This window comes from Hesperophylax consimilis, chromosome 16 (genome assembly GCF_061612785.1).
Source record: "Hesperophylax consimilis isolate HC1 chromosome 16, BYU_Hcon_1.0, whole genome shotgun sequence".
Classification (NCBI taxonomy): domain Eukaryota; kingdom Metazoa; phylum Arthropoda; class Insecta; order Trichoptera; family Limnephilidae; genus Hesperophylax; species Hesperophylax consimilis.
The window spans coordinates 33,178,253-33,193,119 of NC_142851.1; the positions used below are offsets into that span (position 1 = coordinate 33,178,253).

General features: G+C 37.9%; 1 protein-coding gene across 1 annotated transcript in view; it reads right to left on the reverse strand.

The window, feature by feature from the left end:
* Positions 1-14,867, reverse strand: part of LOC149417082 (putative Rho GTPase-activating protein CG5521) — a 56,757-nt gene that overhangs the window by 22,295 nt on the left and 19,595 nt on the right. The window contains exons 4-16 of the mRNA XM_089640755.1: positions 14,196-14,788; positions 13,252-13,578; positions 12,778-12,956; positions 10,812-10,961; positions 10,227-10,408; positions 7,724-7,806; positions 5,637-5,788; positions 3,833-4,004; positions 3,087-3,218; positions 1,765-1,860; positions 1,377-1,478; positions 407-624; positions 18-234 (exon numbers count right to left, since the gene is read on the reverse strand). Of these exons, the coding sequence (XP_089496881.1) occupies positions 18-234; positions 407-624; positions 1,377-1,478; positions 1,765-1,860; positions 3,087-3,218; positions 3,833-4,004; positions 5,637-5,788; positions 7,724-7,806; positions 10,227-10,408; positions 10,812-10,961; positions 12,778-12,956; positions 13,252-13,578; positions 14,196-14,788 (2,603 nt within the window). The remainder of the gene's footprint in view (positions 1-17; positions 235-406; positions 625-1,376; positions 1,479-1,764; positions 1,861-3,086; positions 3,219-3,832; positions 4,005-5,636; positions 5,789-7,723; positions 7,807-10,226; positions 10,409-10,811; positions 10,962-12,777; positions 12,957-13,251; positions 13,579-14,195; positions 14,789-14,867) is intronic.

Sequence of the window (14,867 nt, forward strand, 5' to 3'; positions counted from 1 at the left end):
ATGCAGTGAATACTAACCATGATGCAGGGCTCTATGATACAGCGGCAGGTGAGGTCGGGGAGGCGCGGGGTGCAGGGGGGCCCGGGTGGTGAGCAGGCACAGCAGGCGCAGCGCCGCCAGCCGGCCGGGCCGGTGCGAGGGGGCCAGGGGCTCCGCGCCCAGACACCAGCCCGCCACCACGCCCAGGGGCACGTGCGTCTCCGCATTACCAGTCTGAGACTGGTTGGCGGCGATCTGGATAAAACAGTGATGTTGTTTTTAATTTGTTTGTTTTATCTGTGAGCTATTCTACAGAAATACGAGTACAGTAAAACTGAAAAAATGTCTCGATCTGCTCTCGTGATCGTGATGAGTGTGTTCGGTATAAACAAGTTTGCGCATATGTATTAGGAAACGTGTAACACACCTTAAGCAGGGTATCATTGAGATGTAACAGGTACTGGAAGACCTGACTGTGCAGACTGGGGTCGGGCAGCAGGTTGGGGTCCCCCAGCGCGCCCAGCATGCGTCGCCACATGACGGCCGCCACATCGGGCAACCAGCCGCGCGCCCCCCCGCCCAGAACCACTCCCCGCCCAGCCTCTGCACCCACCAAGCCCATGCTGCTTCCGCCCACACACCATTCTGAAACAAACGTGCAGACTTTAATTAAACCAATCTGCAATTTTTTCACTATAGTAGTCCCAGAGAGAGGTCATACGTGACATCAGCATAACTACATATACTTTAGTCATTTTGTCGACTGCATCACAATTTTTTCCAAAGCTTAAAAGGGCCCAGAATCCACTTTTAAGAGGGAGCATTAAAATGTTGTAAATCCATCCAGTCTAATATTTGTTACATCATTCTGAAACATAGATGTCATGTTGTCATACTTGTCAGATTTAACCATTTGTTCAAAAGCTGAAAAAAAATTCAGAAAATTTCTTTTTTTTTTTCTCAAATTGCGGTCGGAGCCTTTGGTTTCATAGAAGTATAGATTTTTATTAACGCTTGTTTGTTACCAGAAGCAAATAAATTAGGCTGAGCAGTTAAGATAGGGTAATCGATAAAAAAAAAGAAAAAAAAAATCCTCTATGCATTATAGCAAGTATCGCATGTGTTTCTGTTTGTTTCGTTATGCCACAATTTTATTGTATGAAAAAATCTTCTCGCAAGTGTAAATATGACACCGTAACTTTAAAAAAAAAGGAAATTTTACGAAAGAACAATAGTGATGTTTGTTTTTATGAAAAACCTGTTTTTTTTTAATATTTTGTGTGTACGCACTATGGCCCGCCGCTTTCACTAATTGGATGCTTGTCTGGTTTTTGGGGTGTCGGATTAGTAAGAGAGTATTGTACATCTTAAATTGATGATTGATTGTGGGAACTCACCAACATTGGAGCTTTCTGAAGCCAGGTCTAGCTGCAGCGGGGAATCCTTTATGGAACTACTCTCCACTCCGCTAGATGGAGCAGGGGATGGGGATCGGGAATCTAAAAAAAAAACACAATATTTGTTACCCAAAGTAATAAATTGTGAACATATTTCATTTGTATTTAATGACCTAGTGAAAAAACATCAAAGTAGAAGCTTAAACATTGTACGCGTTCATAACATTCCCCTTCTTGATGAGAAACATCCTCGGCAGAGGGTCCAGCGCAGTCTCAAGGGCATTAGCGGTGCTACAAAAATTTGGGTAGCTATCGCTCAAGTGGTTAGACGATATGTTGTGATGGTGATGAGTTGCGTTTTCAATAGTAGAACAGCACAAACATTTACCACTTTCTGAGTCCCTGTCCTCGTTGCTCTGACCGTTCCTCAGCGAGTCCAGAGAGTGGCATCTCCTCGGTTTGGATGGCAGCTCCTTTGGTTCGTCTACTGAAAAAAGACAATAATTAAACAGGATAATAAAAATGCACCTAACTTTGTGCTGACATCTACAAATAATGTTGCTTAATCCTTAGGTGCCTACAAGAAACATCAAAAAATTAAAATATATATTTTTTATCCATCGGCATACATACTGCCGAGATTGGGCGGCTGCATTTCGCCACATTGAGGCAGCTAACACTTCCAAATACACCTTCATTACTGCACAGTAAGAATCCGTCTCAAGAATGTGCATATATCCAAATAAAACAATAAAAAATCAGTGTGCCAATCCAACAAGTAGATAATACCACACTTTATTTATTTATTTATTAAACGCCATAAAAGGCTTTTACAATAATGTGATACATTAGATTATACATACACAGTGGTACATAGGTGAATATTAGTATTACATTTAAGAACACAACAATATGTATACAAAACAACATTGAATGTGATACAGCTGAAATTTTCTTAAGGCATAGAATGCTACAATAATAGAAAGCACTTCATTTAAACAGGATAAAATATACAGAAAAGGTGACTTGCCAACAGATATAATCTAGCAAAATATTATAATAGCGCAAATAGTAGTGAGTTTATTGTTACAATCAAATTTATCTCCACTTGGCCACTATGGCCGGCGGGTATGGCAAAGTAGCTTCAACAATTCAGGGCTGTCAGAGACTTGACAATTAAAAATAACATTTTTCATTAAAATAATACATCCGTTAGCCAACACTATAAGACATCTGAAGCAAGCAGTTTATATAGATGCTATACATATACATTTCACATATATGTATATATGTGGAATGTATATGTATACAATGGAATGTATATGTATAATAAGAACACCATACATATGTTACACATAAAGAAGAACATGTCAGTATGATGCAGTACAAACAGACATTTAACATTTCACAAACATATCAGTTACATTCACAACCAAGTATTTTTGCCTTGATGCAAGACGGTGAAGTGATGAAGTAATAATGTTATTTTTGTCTTTAACTAACATAGTAGTGATAATATCCAATGCCAAAATGAATGCACAAGGTCATCACTGCAATTGCAGTGCTTCCTACTGTTCGTGGGCGCAATTCTTCAACACTGCAAATGCAGGGGTCCAGCTGCTAGGGGTTAACCTCCGTGGTTAGCTCGGCGTGCATTATATCATCACAATACACAGTCGGGAGGTTTGACAACATGACTATATTAAATACCTTCAATTTGAGTAGGCGGCAAGGCCAGCCTCCGTAGCGTGAGATGAGGATCACTTCTGCATCTTGTCAGCGTTCCCTGCCCGGATGGTCCTTCTCTTCTTACTTCATTGGCACCAACTTTGGATGATTTTCCTACAAAAAAAAACATCATTAATAAATACAGAATATGTATTTTTATAGTTCCAATCAAATTATGGTGTTTATAGGGAAACTAGTTGATTTGAGCAAAACATAATTAAATGCAAATAATAATTTATCTATTGTAAAGAAGAGTGTCCCGGTGTGGGATTGTTTATTAAACAAATCTGCAGTTTTATTCTGAGATTGATGAAATTTCACACACTTGACCTTCAAAACAGGAGGAAGGTTACTGTCTACTTGAGATTTCGAAAAATCACCCCCCCATCCACTTCCAACCCCTTAGCAGAATTTTGATATTCTTGATGAAATTTTGCACACTTTCAAATTAAGAGGAATTACTGTCTAAATCATCTGCGTAAAGTCCCAGCAACGCTGGGGACTTCAGCTAGTAGTTGAGATGAAAATAATATTTCCATTGCATTCAGTCTTTCATTCGGATTCTTGACTCATTGCCATAGATCAGGGTTGGATTCAGAACTCCCCTATGGACTGTCTTGCTTGCGGTGACAATTCCTGTAACTTCTAGAACCAGAATCACAGCTACAATCATAAACTACCAGGAGCATAGAATCAACAAAACTACATATCAGTAATCAAAAACGAACCGGCATGAGGAGTGGCGGGGGCATGGCTGACGGCCGTGGACTTGGTCGTGCTGGTGGGACGGCGGGCGCCCCGCTTCCCCGGCTGCTCAGACGCACGCTCCAGCGGCAGGTCGGACAGGTCCAGCCCATACACGTAGCGGGCTAGCACACGGGTTAGCGTCTCCATTGTTTTCTGAAACATAAAAATATATTCGATTATTGTTGCTGGCATTATTTTAACTAAGTGACTTAACTTCATGACTTTGAAATCTTAGTGATTTGTCCAAGTGCAGTTCTGCTGAGAATCGTTTTTCAAAATATTATTTCTGATATAACAGATTAAGGATAAATTTGAGACTTGTCTTGTGACAGTAGCCGAAATGAAGACATGAAGCATGATACGAAATCAAAATACCATAATATGGGGCGACTTTTCTCATCTGTCTACCACTCACAAATTACTTCCTTCTTTTAAATGATTTTTTTAGGCAACGTGGGTACAAGACAAGGTTTTTTATGCATAGCACAAAGGATAACAAATTATTATAAGCAATTTTTTTTTGTTTATTTCGGTTTTATTTTATAACTATGTACTTATACTCTCTATGGAATATGTGGGATTGCACATACCTCCCCACATTCTGGAAGAATTTATTATTATTATTATTAATAATAATTAGTCGCCTGAAATATCCATACAAATTGCAAATATAAAATATAATAAGCAGTAATTGTTGATTGAAGTACTAGTACATATTGAATTATTTGGGGGGGTTGGGAATAAGCCCACATAGCAGAGCACCTGGCCGGACATCAGAAGGTGCGGGTTCATTTCCTATCGGCGGCATTTATTTTTACTCTGGAGATATTTTCAATTTGTATTGATATTTCAGGCGACTAATTATTGTTTTATTGTTGTTGTTATACGCCCATAGGGGCTTTTACATAGATTATAAATAAGTTTTACATAAGTTATCGAGTTAGAATTTATACTAAGAGTTATAAAAGTGAAGAATTTTAAAAAAATATACAAGTAGTTTTTGAAGAATATGGCGTAAAGAAACATTTTAAACAACATAATATTTATTGCTTATAATAATTTGTTATAAGTGTTTATTTAACTACGTGAATATTCAAACTCAAATTTTAAAAATATCTAATTTATTTGGAATTTATCAAAGTCGCGCCACTGTAAAAGGTGTTCAACAAATATATTTAAAAAATATATATTTCAATAGTTTATACATATGTAATAAATATGTTTAACATTTTCAGACACGATTGACATTGTCAAAAAGTTATTTAGTTTCAAAGTTGAAAATTGATAAAGTCACCCCATTTTACGATACCGAGTAAATCGATAGTGGTCAGGCAAAAAATACTCAAAAAGCAAATGTCTTATCTGTATGAAGAAAGTGAAAAGGTCCATAAATTTTGCTTTTTACACTAATTACCGGTATCACCAATGAATATTTCGGTGGCCTAGCGCAAATGTGTAAAGTTACAATTTGAAAATTCAATTTATAAGAATACTCCAAGTTAATTATAAAATGTAAAGCAACAAAATTAATGTGAATATCCGCTTTTATTCATTCTAGATCAAATAAGTCATGCAAATTTTCCACGAAACACCTATGTACAAAGTAAGTAATCTTGATAAATGCTTTTCAAAAGAATTAATGTATTCTTCTTAAAACTGCACCTAACACATGTGTGCTCTAGGCCATCGATTTACGGGATTCAAGTACAACATAGAATTATCTAAAAATATTTTGCGACATAAGTTTGTTTTTTTTTTTCTCAAAATGTATTTGTTGGAACCAACCGCCCACTCCTTGATGAGGTCCTCCCAGTGCGTGAGGCGCGCCAGCACGTCCATGAAACTTTGCCACAGCTCCGAGCGCACCGAAACGTTCAGGTTGGCCTTGATCCACGTCACGATCAGGGTCTGGAAGATGGCGGGGGCTAAAGAACCACCTGGAGACAATTATTAAGTGAGGTTAGATGAGCTTTACTTAGAATTGAATGCAAGCATTCTACTTTTCTTAATTAAAGATGCAATTAATGAAAGCCGAAATGAAGCTAGAAAATAATGTAGTCTGCAAATTGATGAAATTTTAAGCCTCATTTAACCTCTCAGGCCTCTGATATATTCTGTCAGAAGGTCAGATTATTTTCGCTTTGCAATAAAATTCAAACAGATGTAATATTTTTGCCTGAATCGCAAAAGTAAAAACTGTTTTTGAAAGCTGATGAAATACGCTTTCAAATTATATTATTAGAAATAAACATTAGACATTTTATTTCTGAAATATTAAAATTTTGAATGCAAACATAAAAAAAAATTAAAATGGCTCACCTTACGCATTAATTAATGCATTAAAAATTTGAATATTTCAAAAATTATATATGTTTCAAATGCAATTTTTAGTTTTTGGATACATTCAGAAATATTCCATTCCATTCCAAAGCGAAAATGCTCCGATCTTGTATCAGAATATGCCTGAGGGGTTATTTGCAATAATGCATGAACGTGTGTCTGATATGCTTTGAGATTTTCACGGCCAAAAGTGTCATTGTGATTAATTTTTGGGTAATTATGTTATGCTGCGCTTCCTCCTTCTTTAGCCAACGTTTCGGACAGCGTTAACAGTATCCATCATCTATTTCTTCTCAATAAACAGAGTAGATTTTTAAATGCTCCCTAAGCCATAAAAAATGTTCTGGTAAAGTAACAGAGATACAATTATAATTATTATCCATTTTACAAATAAAATAAGAATGTAAGAAATTATCGGAACAACGATTAAATAATAAAAAACTTATTGCCCAATCCATTTGACATGTAATAAAAAAATCAATAAGATATTTAGTACCAGTTTAAAATGTCAATATGTACTTCTATAGAGCGCTACTTATTTATATGACATATTAGAAAAAAGATGATTACTAACTGTCAATATTTGTCTAAGATAAAATCTATAAATGATATTCCTCAGACTTATAGTATATATTAGTAATTTCGTTACATAAGAAACACTTGAGATGTGAAGATTGTGGTGAAGTGGGTGTTATGTATGTAGAAGCAATACGCATATATTTAGTTAGACACAGTGGTCGCTCATAACTTTTGGGTGTACTAGAGTGCTAATTACAAAAAAATGGCATTAATCAAACTGAAATTTCCTAAAAATCTTCATATAAAAATCGAATTTTCTAAAAAAAAAAATTGTTGAATTTTTCAAACTTCTATCAGACTCAAATGTCACGAGCCGCCACTGGTTAGACATTATGTTACAGTGATTTTGCAATAACATTTTTCAAGAAATATTTTTGTGATGCATGAAAATCGATAATAAATTCAATTTTAATATTTGAATATTACAATGGTGCATGCATTAAAAATCTTATCATACTTCATTTTTTAAGCATATTCAATATTATTTTTTTTTAGAAAAATATGTAGAGTGAAACCTGCTTAAGAAGTTTTTACACATAAGAAGTCATTTTTTTCTAAGCCTAAAATATTCTAAGATTCATAAAATTTTGCAGTAATTAAATTTCTCTATAATAACGATATTAGATTATATAGAAACGATATTACTTAATTATGATTTTTATATTTTTGACAATTCGAAAACTTCTTAACAGGGTTTCAATGTAATTTTAATATTTAGTTTGCAGGTCAGTTTTGTTAGTAAATAAAGCTATGCTTTATGAGTTTTACCACTTAATATTTTTTGATATCTTGAAAAACTTCTTAACAGGGTTTCACTGTAATTTTAATATTAAGTATGCAGGACAGTATTGTTAATGAAGAAAGCAGTGCATTGTGGTACAGGTGGTTGGTTGTGTTAACTTAACAGCTAGAAACAATCACAGCTAACATACATAGTAAACGTTGTATCGTACCGAGAGATTCGTGCTTTCTTTTTGGGGGTACTTTGGTAAGGACTAGAGAAGTTATTTGTAGAAGCACTAGCAGCAGCTGTTCCCTGAAAATGGCAAAATAAACACGGATTAATAATGCATATTAGTAGCTTCGTGGTCCTGCTCTGGTAATGTGTCCACAGCATACACATCCAAATTGATAGACTTGGAGGCAAACCGAGTGACAATATTTTTGACACCAGGGTTCAAGAATGCTTTGAATAAACCACAAAATAAGTCATATGTAAACCGCCGGGGAGCGCACATTGAAATAACCAGACTATGCGCAGAAAGGTAAAGTTCGCTAAAGTAAGGCAAAGATTTGCAGCACAGTTCTTTGTGGAACTTTTCTGAGCAGGACCTGAATGTTCATTTTAGAACAAACCGCCTAACCAAAGTGATAAAAATGAGTGAGGTGAGTAAATTATATTAAGCCAAAACTTTAAGTAAAAAATTTTACGCAGCCAGTAATTTTTGCACCATTGTAAAAAGGACTAGTAATTCGTAAGCATATTTAATTTTAGAGGACTGGGTAGTAATATTAGAATACGAGTTGCCTGTACAGATTCCTTTATTGACAAATCATAGAAAGGGGGTTGGTTAGGCCACCTCCCGCGCTTCGTGCAACTTGGTTTGTTCCTTTTGATGGGCCGGTCTATCAATTTGAATATCTATGGTCATCAGCATAAAATATTATAATAAGCTTTCTGACTCTTGTGAATTATACAGGAGAATTAAGGTCCTCCTTCCTCAGGGATATGCAAGCATCCGACACTCGTATCTTTTATGATGATGATTCTTACGATCTTGATCTTGAAGATTCAAATATCTTGGCGACTACCGCCATACACAGGCGCACGCTGCCGACATTTTGTCAACTCGTTGATGATGCCACTCTCCCGCAACCAGCCTTTTGCATCCAATCCTAGGAAACACTTCCTTATACATAAGAGTAGTGGATGCATGGAACAAACTTCCACAACATGTCATCGATTCTACTAATATAAACCAATTTAAAGCTCGACTGGATTCTTAGTTGAAGAGAAGAAAGGATTAACTTGTCTTAAATTTAAAACATCTCAATTACTGTTAAACTTATTGTAAAATCAGATATGAGCGCATCAGTAGAATTCTGCCTGCTCATCAAATAATGATAACGAATGATAAGATATAAAAATGAGAACCGTTTGTGAGCAAGGTTATGAAAGCTTTCGAATTTTGACTTTTCAAAAATTCTACAATGATTATTGATAGTGTTGTGGGTCTGGCAAGTTGTTTTTGACGCTAAAACACAACATCAGTATCGGATACTTGCGTATTCCTGTGGAAGAAGGGCCTTAGACTTCAGAGCAATAACAACCAGTTTGAACCCTTGGAAGAACAAAATTTTCATCTGACGCAGCAATGTTGTACGATAATGAACTCTAAGGTAACTCTATCTAGAGCCTATTATCGTATGACATTGATGTGTCAAATGGAACCTTGTTATTCTAAGGAGCATAAAATATAAATAAGCTTATTCTCTGACTCCACTTTTGTGAATTATACAGGAGTATTAGAGTTCAGAAATAAAAACCACTTTGAACCCTTGAAAGAACAAATTTTCATCTGACGCAGCAATGTTGTGCGATAATGAACTCTAAGGTAACTCTATCTAGAGCCTATTATCGTATGACATTGCTGTGTCAGATGGAACCTTCTAATTCTAACGAGCATAAAATATATATAAACTTACTCTCCGTTCAGAAATAAAAACCACTTTGAACCCTTGGAAGAACAAATTTTCATCTGACGCAGCAATGTTGTGCGATAATGAACTCTAAGGTAACTCTATCTAGAGCCTATTATTGTATGACATTGCTGTGTCAGATGGAACCTTGTTATTCTAATGAGCATAAAATATATATGTATGTATAAGCTTACTCTCCTACTCCACTTTTGTGAATTATACAGGAGTATTAGAGTTCAGAAATAAAAACCACTTTGAACCCTTGGAAGAACAAGGTTTTATCTGACGCAGCAATGTTATGAGACAATAAATTCTACGGTAAGATGAAACCTTGTTTTAACGATTTATTTTGAAAATCTTTTAATCTTTTGAAAAGGGCAGAGCGGTTGCTTCTTACCACCGTTTGAGAGTGGTAGATACTTTCAGTATGGCCTTGATGAAGGACCACATTTACAATAGAAACGTTGCTTAAAATGTGCTTGGTGATGAGAGCTGAATAGCCAGGTACTTTTCCACCTTCCTCATCTCCTCCCCTCTCCACTTCCTTCAACCTCACAACATACTCCAGTTGGAGATGCCATAGTCTAACTGGATCCAGACGTTTGTTGGGACTCTTATTTGGTACTCATAAAAATTGGGATTCCAGATCGGTATTGTGTAAAAAGACCAGTGTTGCAAGCAATAAAAAAACATTAGAAAACTAGCGAAATCCATTATTCGAATTGTAAAACACAATGATTTGGCAAGACGTCCTACCACGTGTGCGTGTCCATGGTGGTGTGCATGACCATGTATCTGTAGATGTTGAGTACGCGTTTGCACGTGTCGGTCTGCTCCTCTAGAAGGTGCTGCTGCGACATACCGCCCGTGGTGGGGCTGGGGCCGTGCAGCGCCAGAAACACGTTGGCCGCTTGCGTCATGAACAGCTGTAGTACATTCTGGTAGAAAGTAAAGAAATAAATATTTAAAAAAATGTATTTTAGTATACTAGGAACTGCAGGAAGGTAAGTGCGGTGAGCTATTAGTATATCTACTACAGATACTCTGGCACGCACTGCTACAAAACATCAGATATCCGCTATGGCATTCAAGTGGTTAAAACCTTTTTCTTATTGAAGAACTGAAAAAATGGAATAAAAAATATTTATGGTCTTGTCGCATTTTTTGCCAGTTAAACAGATATTTCAAAACCTTATAGCTCATGATAGAAATGAAATTGCGAGCTGAAAATAGTTGAATTGACAAGAAAAAGCTATGTAAAATACCAAATGGCAGTGGCACGCATAAATTTCGTACTTTATAATAAAGACAACTGTGTGAAAGAAAACTGTTTGTATTTACCTGCAGGCCAGCGCGGACCAGTATGTTGTCCTTGTGAATGGCGCCGAGGTACGAATCATTGCGCAGACGGCGCGGCGGGGCCGACACCTCGTGGTTGCTGGTGACGGAGCCGTGCGTGTGCTCCAGGAGAAAGGGGGGGATCTCTACCACCTGGAAGATGTTCAATATGGTTTATCTTCTATCGTATTTCAATATGTTCATATTTGAACTTAAATTATGAATTCCTAATTGTACCGGACGTTGTACCTCGACGGATTTTAAATTAATTTGCATAAGTTTGAATTTACGCAGAGGTAGTTCCTTTACAAACTAACCTCTGCGCACCTTCGAATTTATGCAACAAATTCTCTCTCTTGTATAAAAACTGTAAATCTTATATGCAAAACATGGAAGACTTGCATGAAATTTGAAATTGTGCAAACGCAGTCTCCTTTACAAAACTCGCCGTTTGCACAAAAATGAATATTGTGCAAAGCTTCCCTTTAAACATCAATTCCTTTTAATATGTAAATTTGTGCACACTCACAAAATGTCTAAAAATAAAAATGTCCCGGGCAGGCGGATTAAAGAAACAGTCAGGGACCCAGTCAAATTCGTCCCTTATCGAGTTGCGCAACAACGGCGCTCTGCCCTGTGAAAATTCCGGGAACCCAAAATAATTCTCGGAATTTCTCGCTAACAAAGGGAGAGCTGAGCCCGTTGGTCCTTTAAAAGGCAGAAAACTTGCGCAATTCGGCAGAGATCCAGCAACCATCGCCTCATCAACATCTCTCCTGGACTGCCCCTGACTGCCTCTTCAAGCCTCTTCTGCCCTGGACCTTCACTTCAACCTGGCCTTCTTCTTTCTCCCGGCTCCCTGGTGCTCATCAAGAAGAAACATTTTCACAATAGTCGAAGCGTCCCTTGTCAGGGCGCAGGTTCCCCCCTACCTTCCTCCCCCCTGCCCTATACCTTTCTCCCATAATCTCCCACATTTTCCCCATTTCTCCCTTTCCCTATATTTTTCCCTTTTCTCATATTTTTCCCCATTTTCCCTTTTTTTCAACATTCTCCCTCCTTTTTCCCCGATTTTCCTTCCAAGGCATCGAAGCGGCCAGCCGGCCACTCCCGCTATATCGTCTGTGCGGATACCCAAAGTCCTATTCAAATTATCATTTCCTTTCAACAGTCAACCTATCTATATATTATAGTCATTGCGCTTGCAAAACGGCTATGTGTCAGATTTAAGCAAATCAGGCCCAATCTTGGCTATACGCATAAGTAACTGTTATCACACAATTCTCATACAAATGTTGTTTTTTCATCCATTTGAATACAAAACTGGGAAGTTTCACCTGTAGATTTTGGTAAAACTTTAGCCGGTCTTGCAAGCGCAAATACGATATATAAGAAGTCCGGAAACTTGTAGTATAATCGGAAAAACTGGTGAATCTACAAAGAGAATCTGAAATATCTTTATTTTATCGATCTGAGCATTTCGAATATTTTTTTGTTTGTTTTAAACTTTTCAGTTTTTTCGGCAACTAATGGAATAATAAACCTTTTGAAATTGTATGCTTTGACACATTTTAAAAGACATTAAACAGCTGTGATTAACCCCTTAGCAACTGATTTTTTCCAAATTTGGCCAAAAAAAATTCCAAGTCAAAATTACAGGCTTGACTTAAACGAAAATGAAAGCTCAAACCAACAAAAATTTATACCATAAAGTTGACTCCAAATGTGATTCACCAGTTACCATACAAACTTCCGGTCACTGTGTATAAATAAGAGTGCTGGTCAGTCAATTTTTTTGATACAAATCTACCGTTTTATTCTGAGATTGATGAAATTTAGCACACTCGACCTTCAAAACAGGAGGTAGGTGAAGGTCCACTTTTCCACCCCTTTAAGCAGAATAAAGCCCGAACAATGCTGGATGCTTCAGCCAGTTCGCCATAAAAATTTGGAACCAAATAATTCTTACATTCATCTGAATCCAGTCCTTGTAGACGGCAATGACTCTCCGGATGGCGGCAGACTGGGAGAAGGGAAGGAGGAAGGCCTGGCGCAGGACCTCGTGCGTGAAGTTGACGTGGTCACGCGAGCAGTTGAGCACGTCACGCACCACGGCCACGCTGGAGAGTTCTTCGCTGCTGGATTCGGCTGTAAATTTATGTTTTTAGTTAGGCACGAAATTATTTAAGCCTCCTGCACCGAAGATTAACTTTTCATTTACATTTTTTACTCCAAATAATGGCAGGAATCACTGGTTAAAGTAAGTCAAGTACGTCCCTTAACACTCTATATATAAATCAACATCCTGAAAAAATGTTAATTAGAGAGGGAATGGCTGTTAGAAAGATCAGATAAAGAGGATAGAAGTTCGATAATATGATGAAAAATTCAATGAACATCAAAAGTCTAACGCCATTGTACTTAAATTACAAAATAAACTCACTTGAATCTAAGCTGGGATGAGCAACATTGGGATGCTCAAGCGGCGAACTCCTGTATATATCGCCGGCCGTGCTCACGGTAAACGATTGCTCGCCTTCTTCGCTGTGGCTCGCCAGTGAAGTAAGCATGAGCGGCGCGGTGCTGTTGGTCAGTGAGGGCGCCGGCGTGTTTGTGCTGCTGTGCGACTGTCCCGACGAGAGTGAAGACGGCTGGGCCGAACCGTCGCCCGCCCGCTTGGTAACGTGCGCATAGTTCGCCACCCATTTTATCAGGATGACGCGGCATTGGATGTATTCGTCTTCTAGCACGGGATGCTGTGTGGGGAGATCTGAAACAAGAGGGCTAAATTGTAGTGCATTCAAAAAGAGCTATGAAACTAAACTACAGATATTATATCCATTCGTATCAGAGATTAATCTGTTTATCAACTCCACATTGGGGGCCTATGTAATATTTGGGGATCTTTTCAAGGAAAGAATGGAGCGAATGTGGGTCTTGAAGAGCCCCATGTCGTAGGACAGAGGAAACACAAAAGCTGATTAGATCTGCAAAATCTATATACATATAGAGAAGAGTGTCTGTGGTGGTGTGGTTTTGTTTTTTTATACAAATTTACAGTTTTATTCCGAGATTGATGAGATTTTGCACACTTGGCTTTTAAAATAAGAGGAAGTTCACTGTCTACATAATATTTCGAAAAACCAACTCCATCCTCTTTTCCCACCTTTTAAAGCGAAATAAATCCCAGTAAATGTCTCAGCTATTTTAAAAACAAAGCAGAATATTTGGGTGTAGAGGTAATCATTAAAAGTAAAAATTCTCAAACATTTAATATATTATGAGACAAGACGCCAGAGAACAATGCCTCATTTTTTAAATGTTTGAACAAAGAGCGTTGAAACTTGTTAAAGAGTCAGGTAGCAAAATGAAATTTAAATAACTCACCTAGATTTGGATTATACAACGAACTGTTATAATCAAACTGCGGACAGATGTACGGCAGATAATACTGTTTGAACTTCTCCAGAAGAAAGGCAAAAGTTTTCATCGCCTTCATGTGCGATCGGTCCCTCCACTGGATTTTAGTGACGGTGGCAGCCATACCTTCCAGCAACACCTCGAGAAAATATTTAGACTCATTCTCCACCATTTTCTCGTGGCCGCTCGCCGGCAGTAACGGGAAAATCTCAACATTTTGCACTGGGTTTAAGACATTTGTGTCGTGGAAAATCGAAGCCGAAACGCTGGCTAGTTTCCCCAGCAATCCCGTTGAAACAGGCTGTTCCGGGGAAACGGTTATGCGCTTGCTCGGTGTTGATTCGCTGGACGAGAAGTTGGGGTGCTGGAGGATGTTGGCGATGTTGTACTCGGCGGTTTCCTGCGGGATGTCTTTGAGGGTGGTGCCGATGGCTGAGGTGGCCACGGAGCCGGAAGATGATATCTTCGGTTCCGGGAAGCCGGGGACGAGCGTGGCGAACATGTAATGCACTTCGGCCGGCGCATTGTCGCCTAGCGCTTGGTACCATAGCAGAAAATATCTGAAAACAAACATATTTATTGATTTAGTGAAATGTAGCAATCAAAATTTTAAATTTCAGTTATGTGGCTGTAACTCCG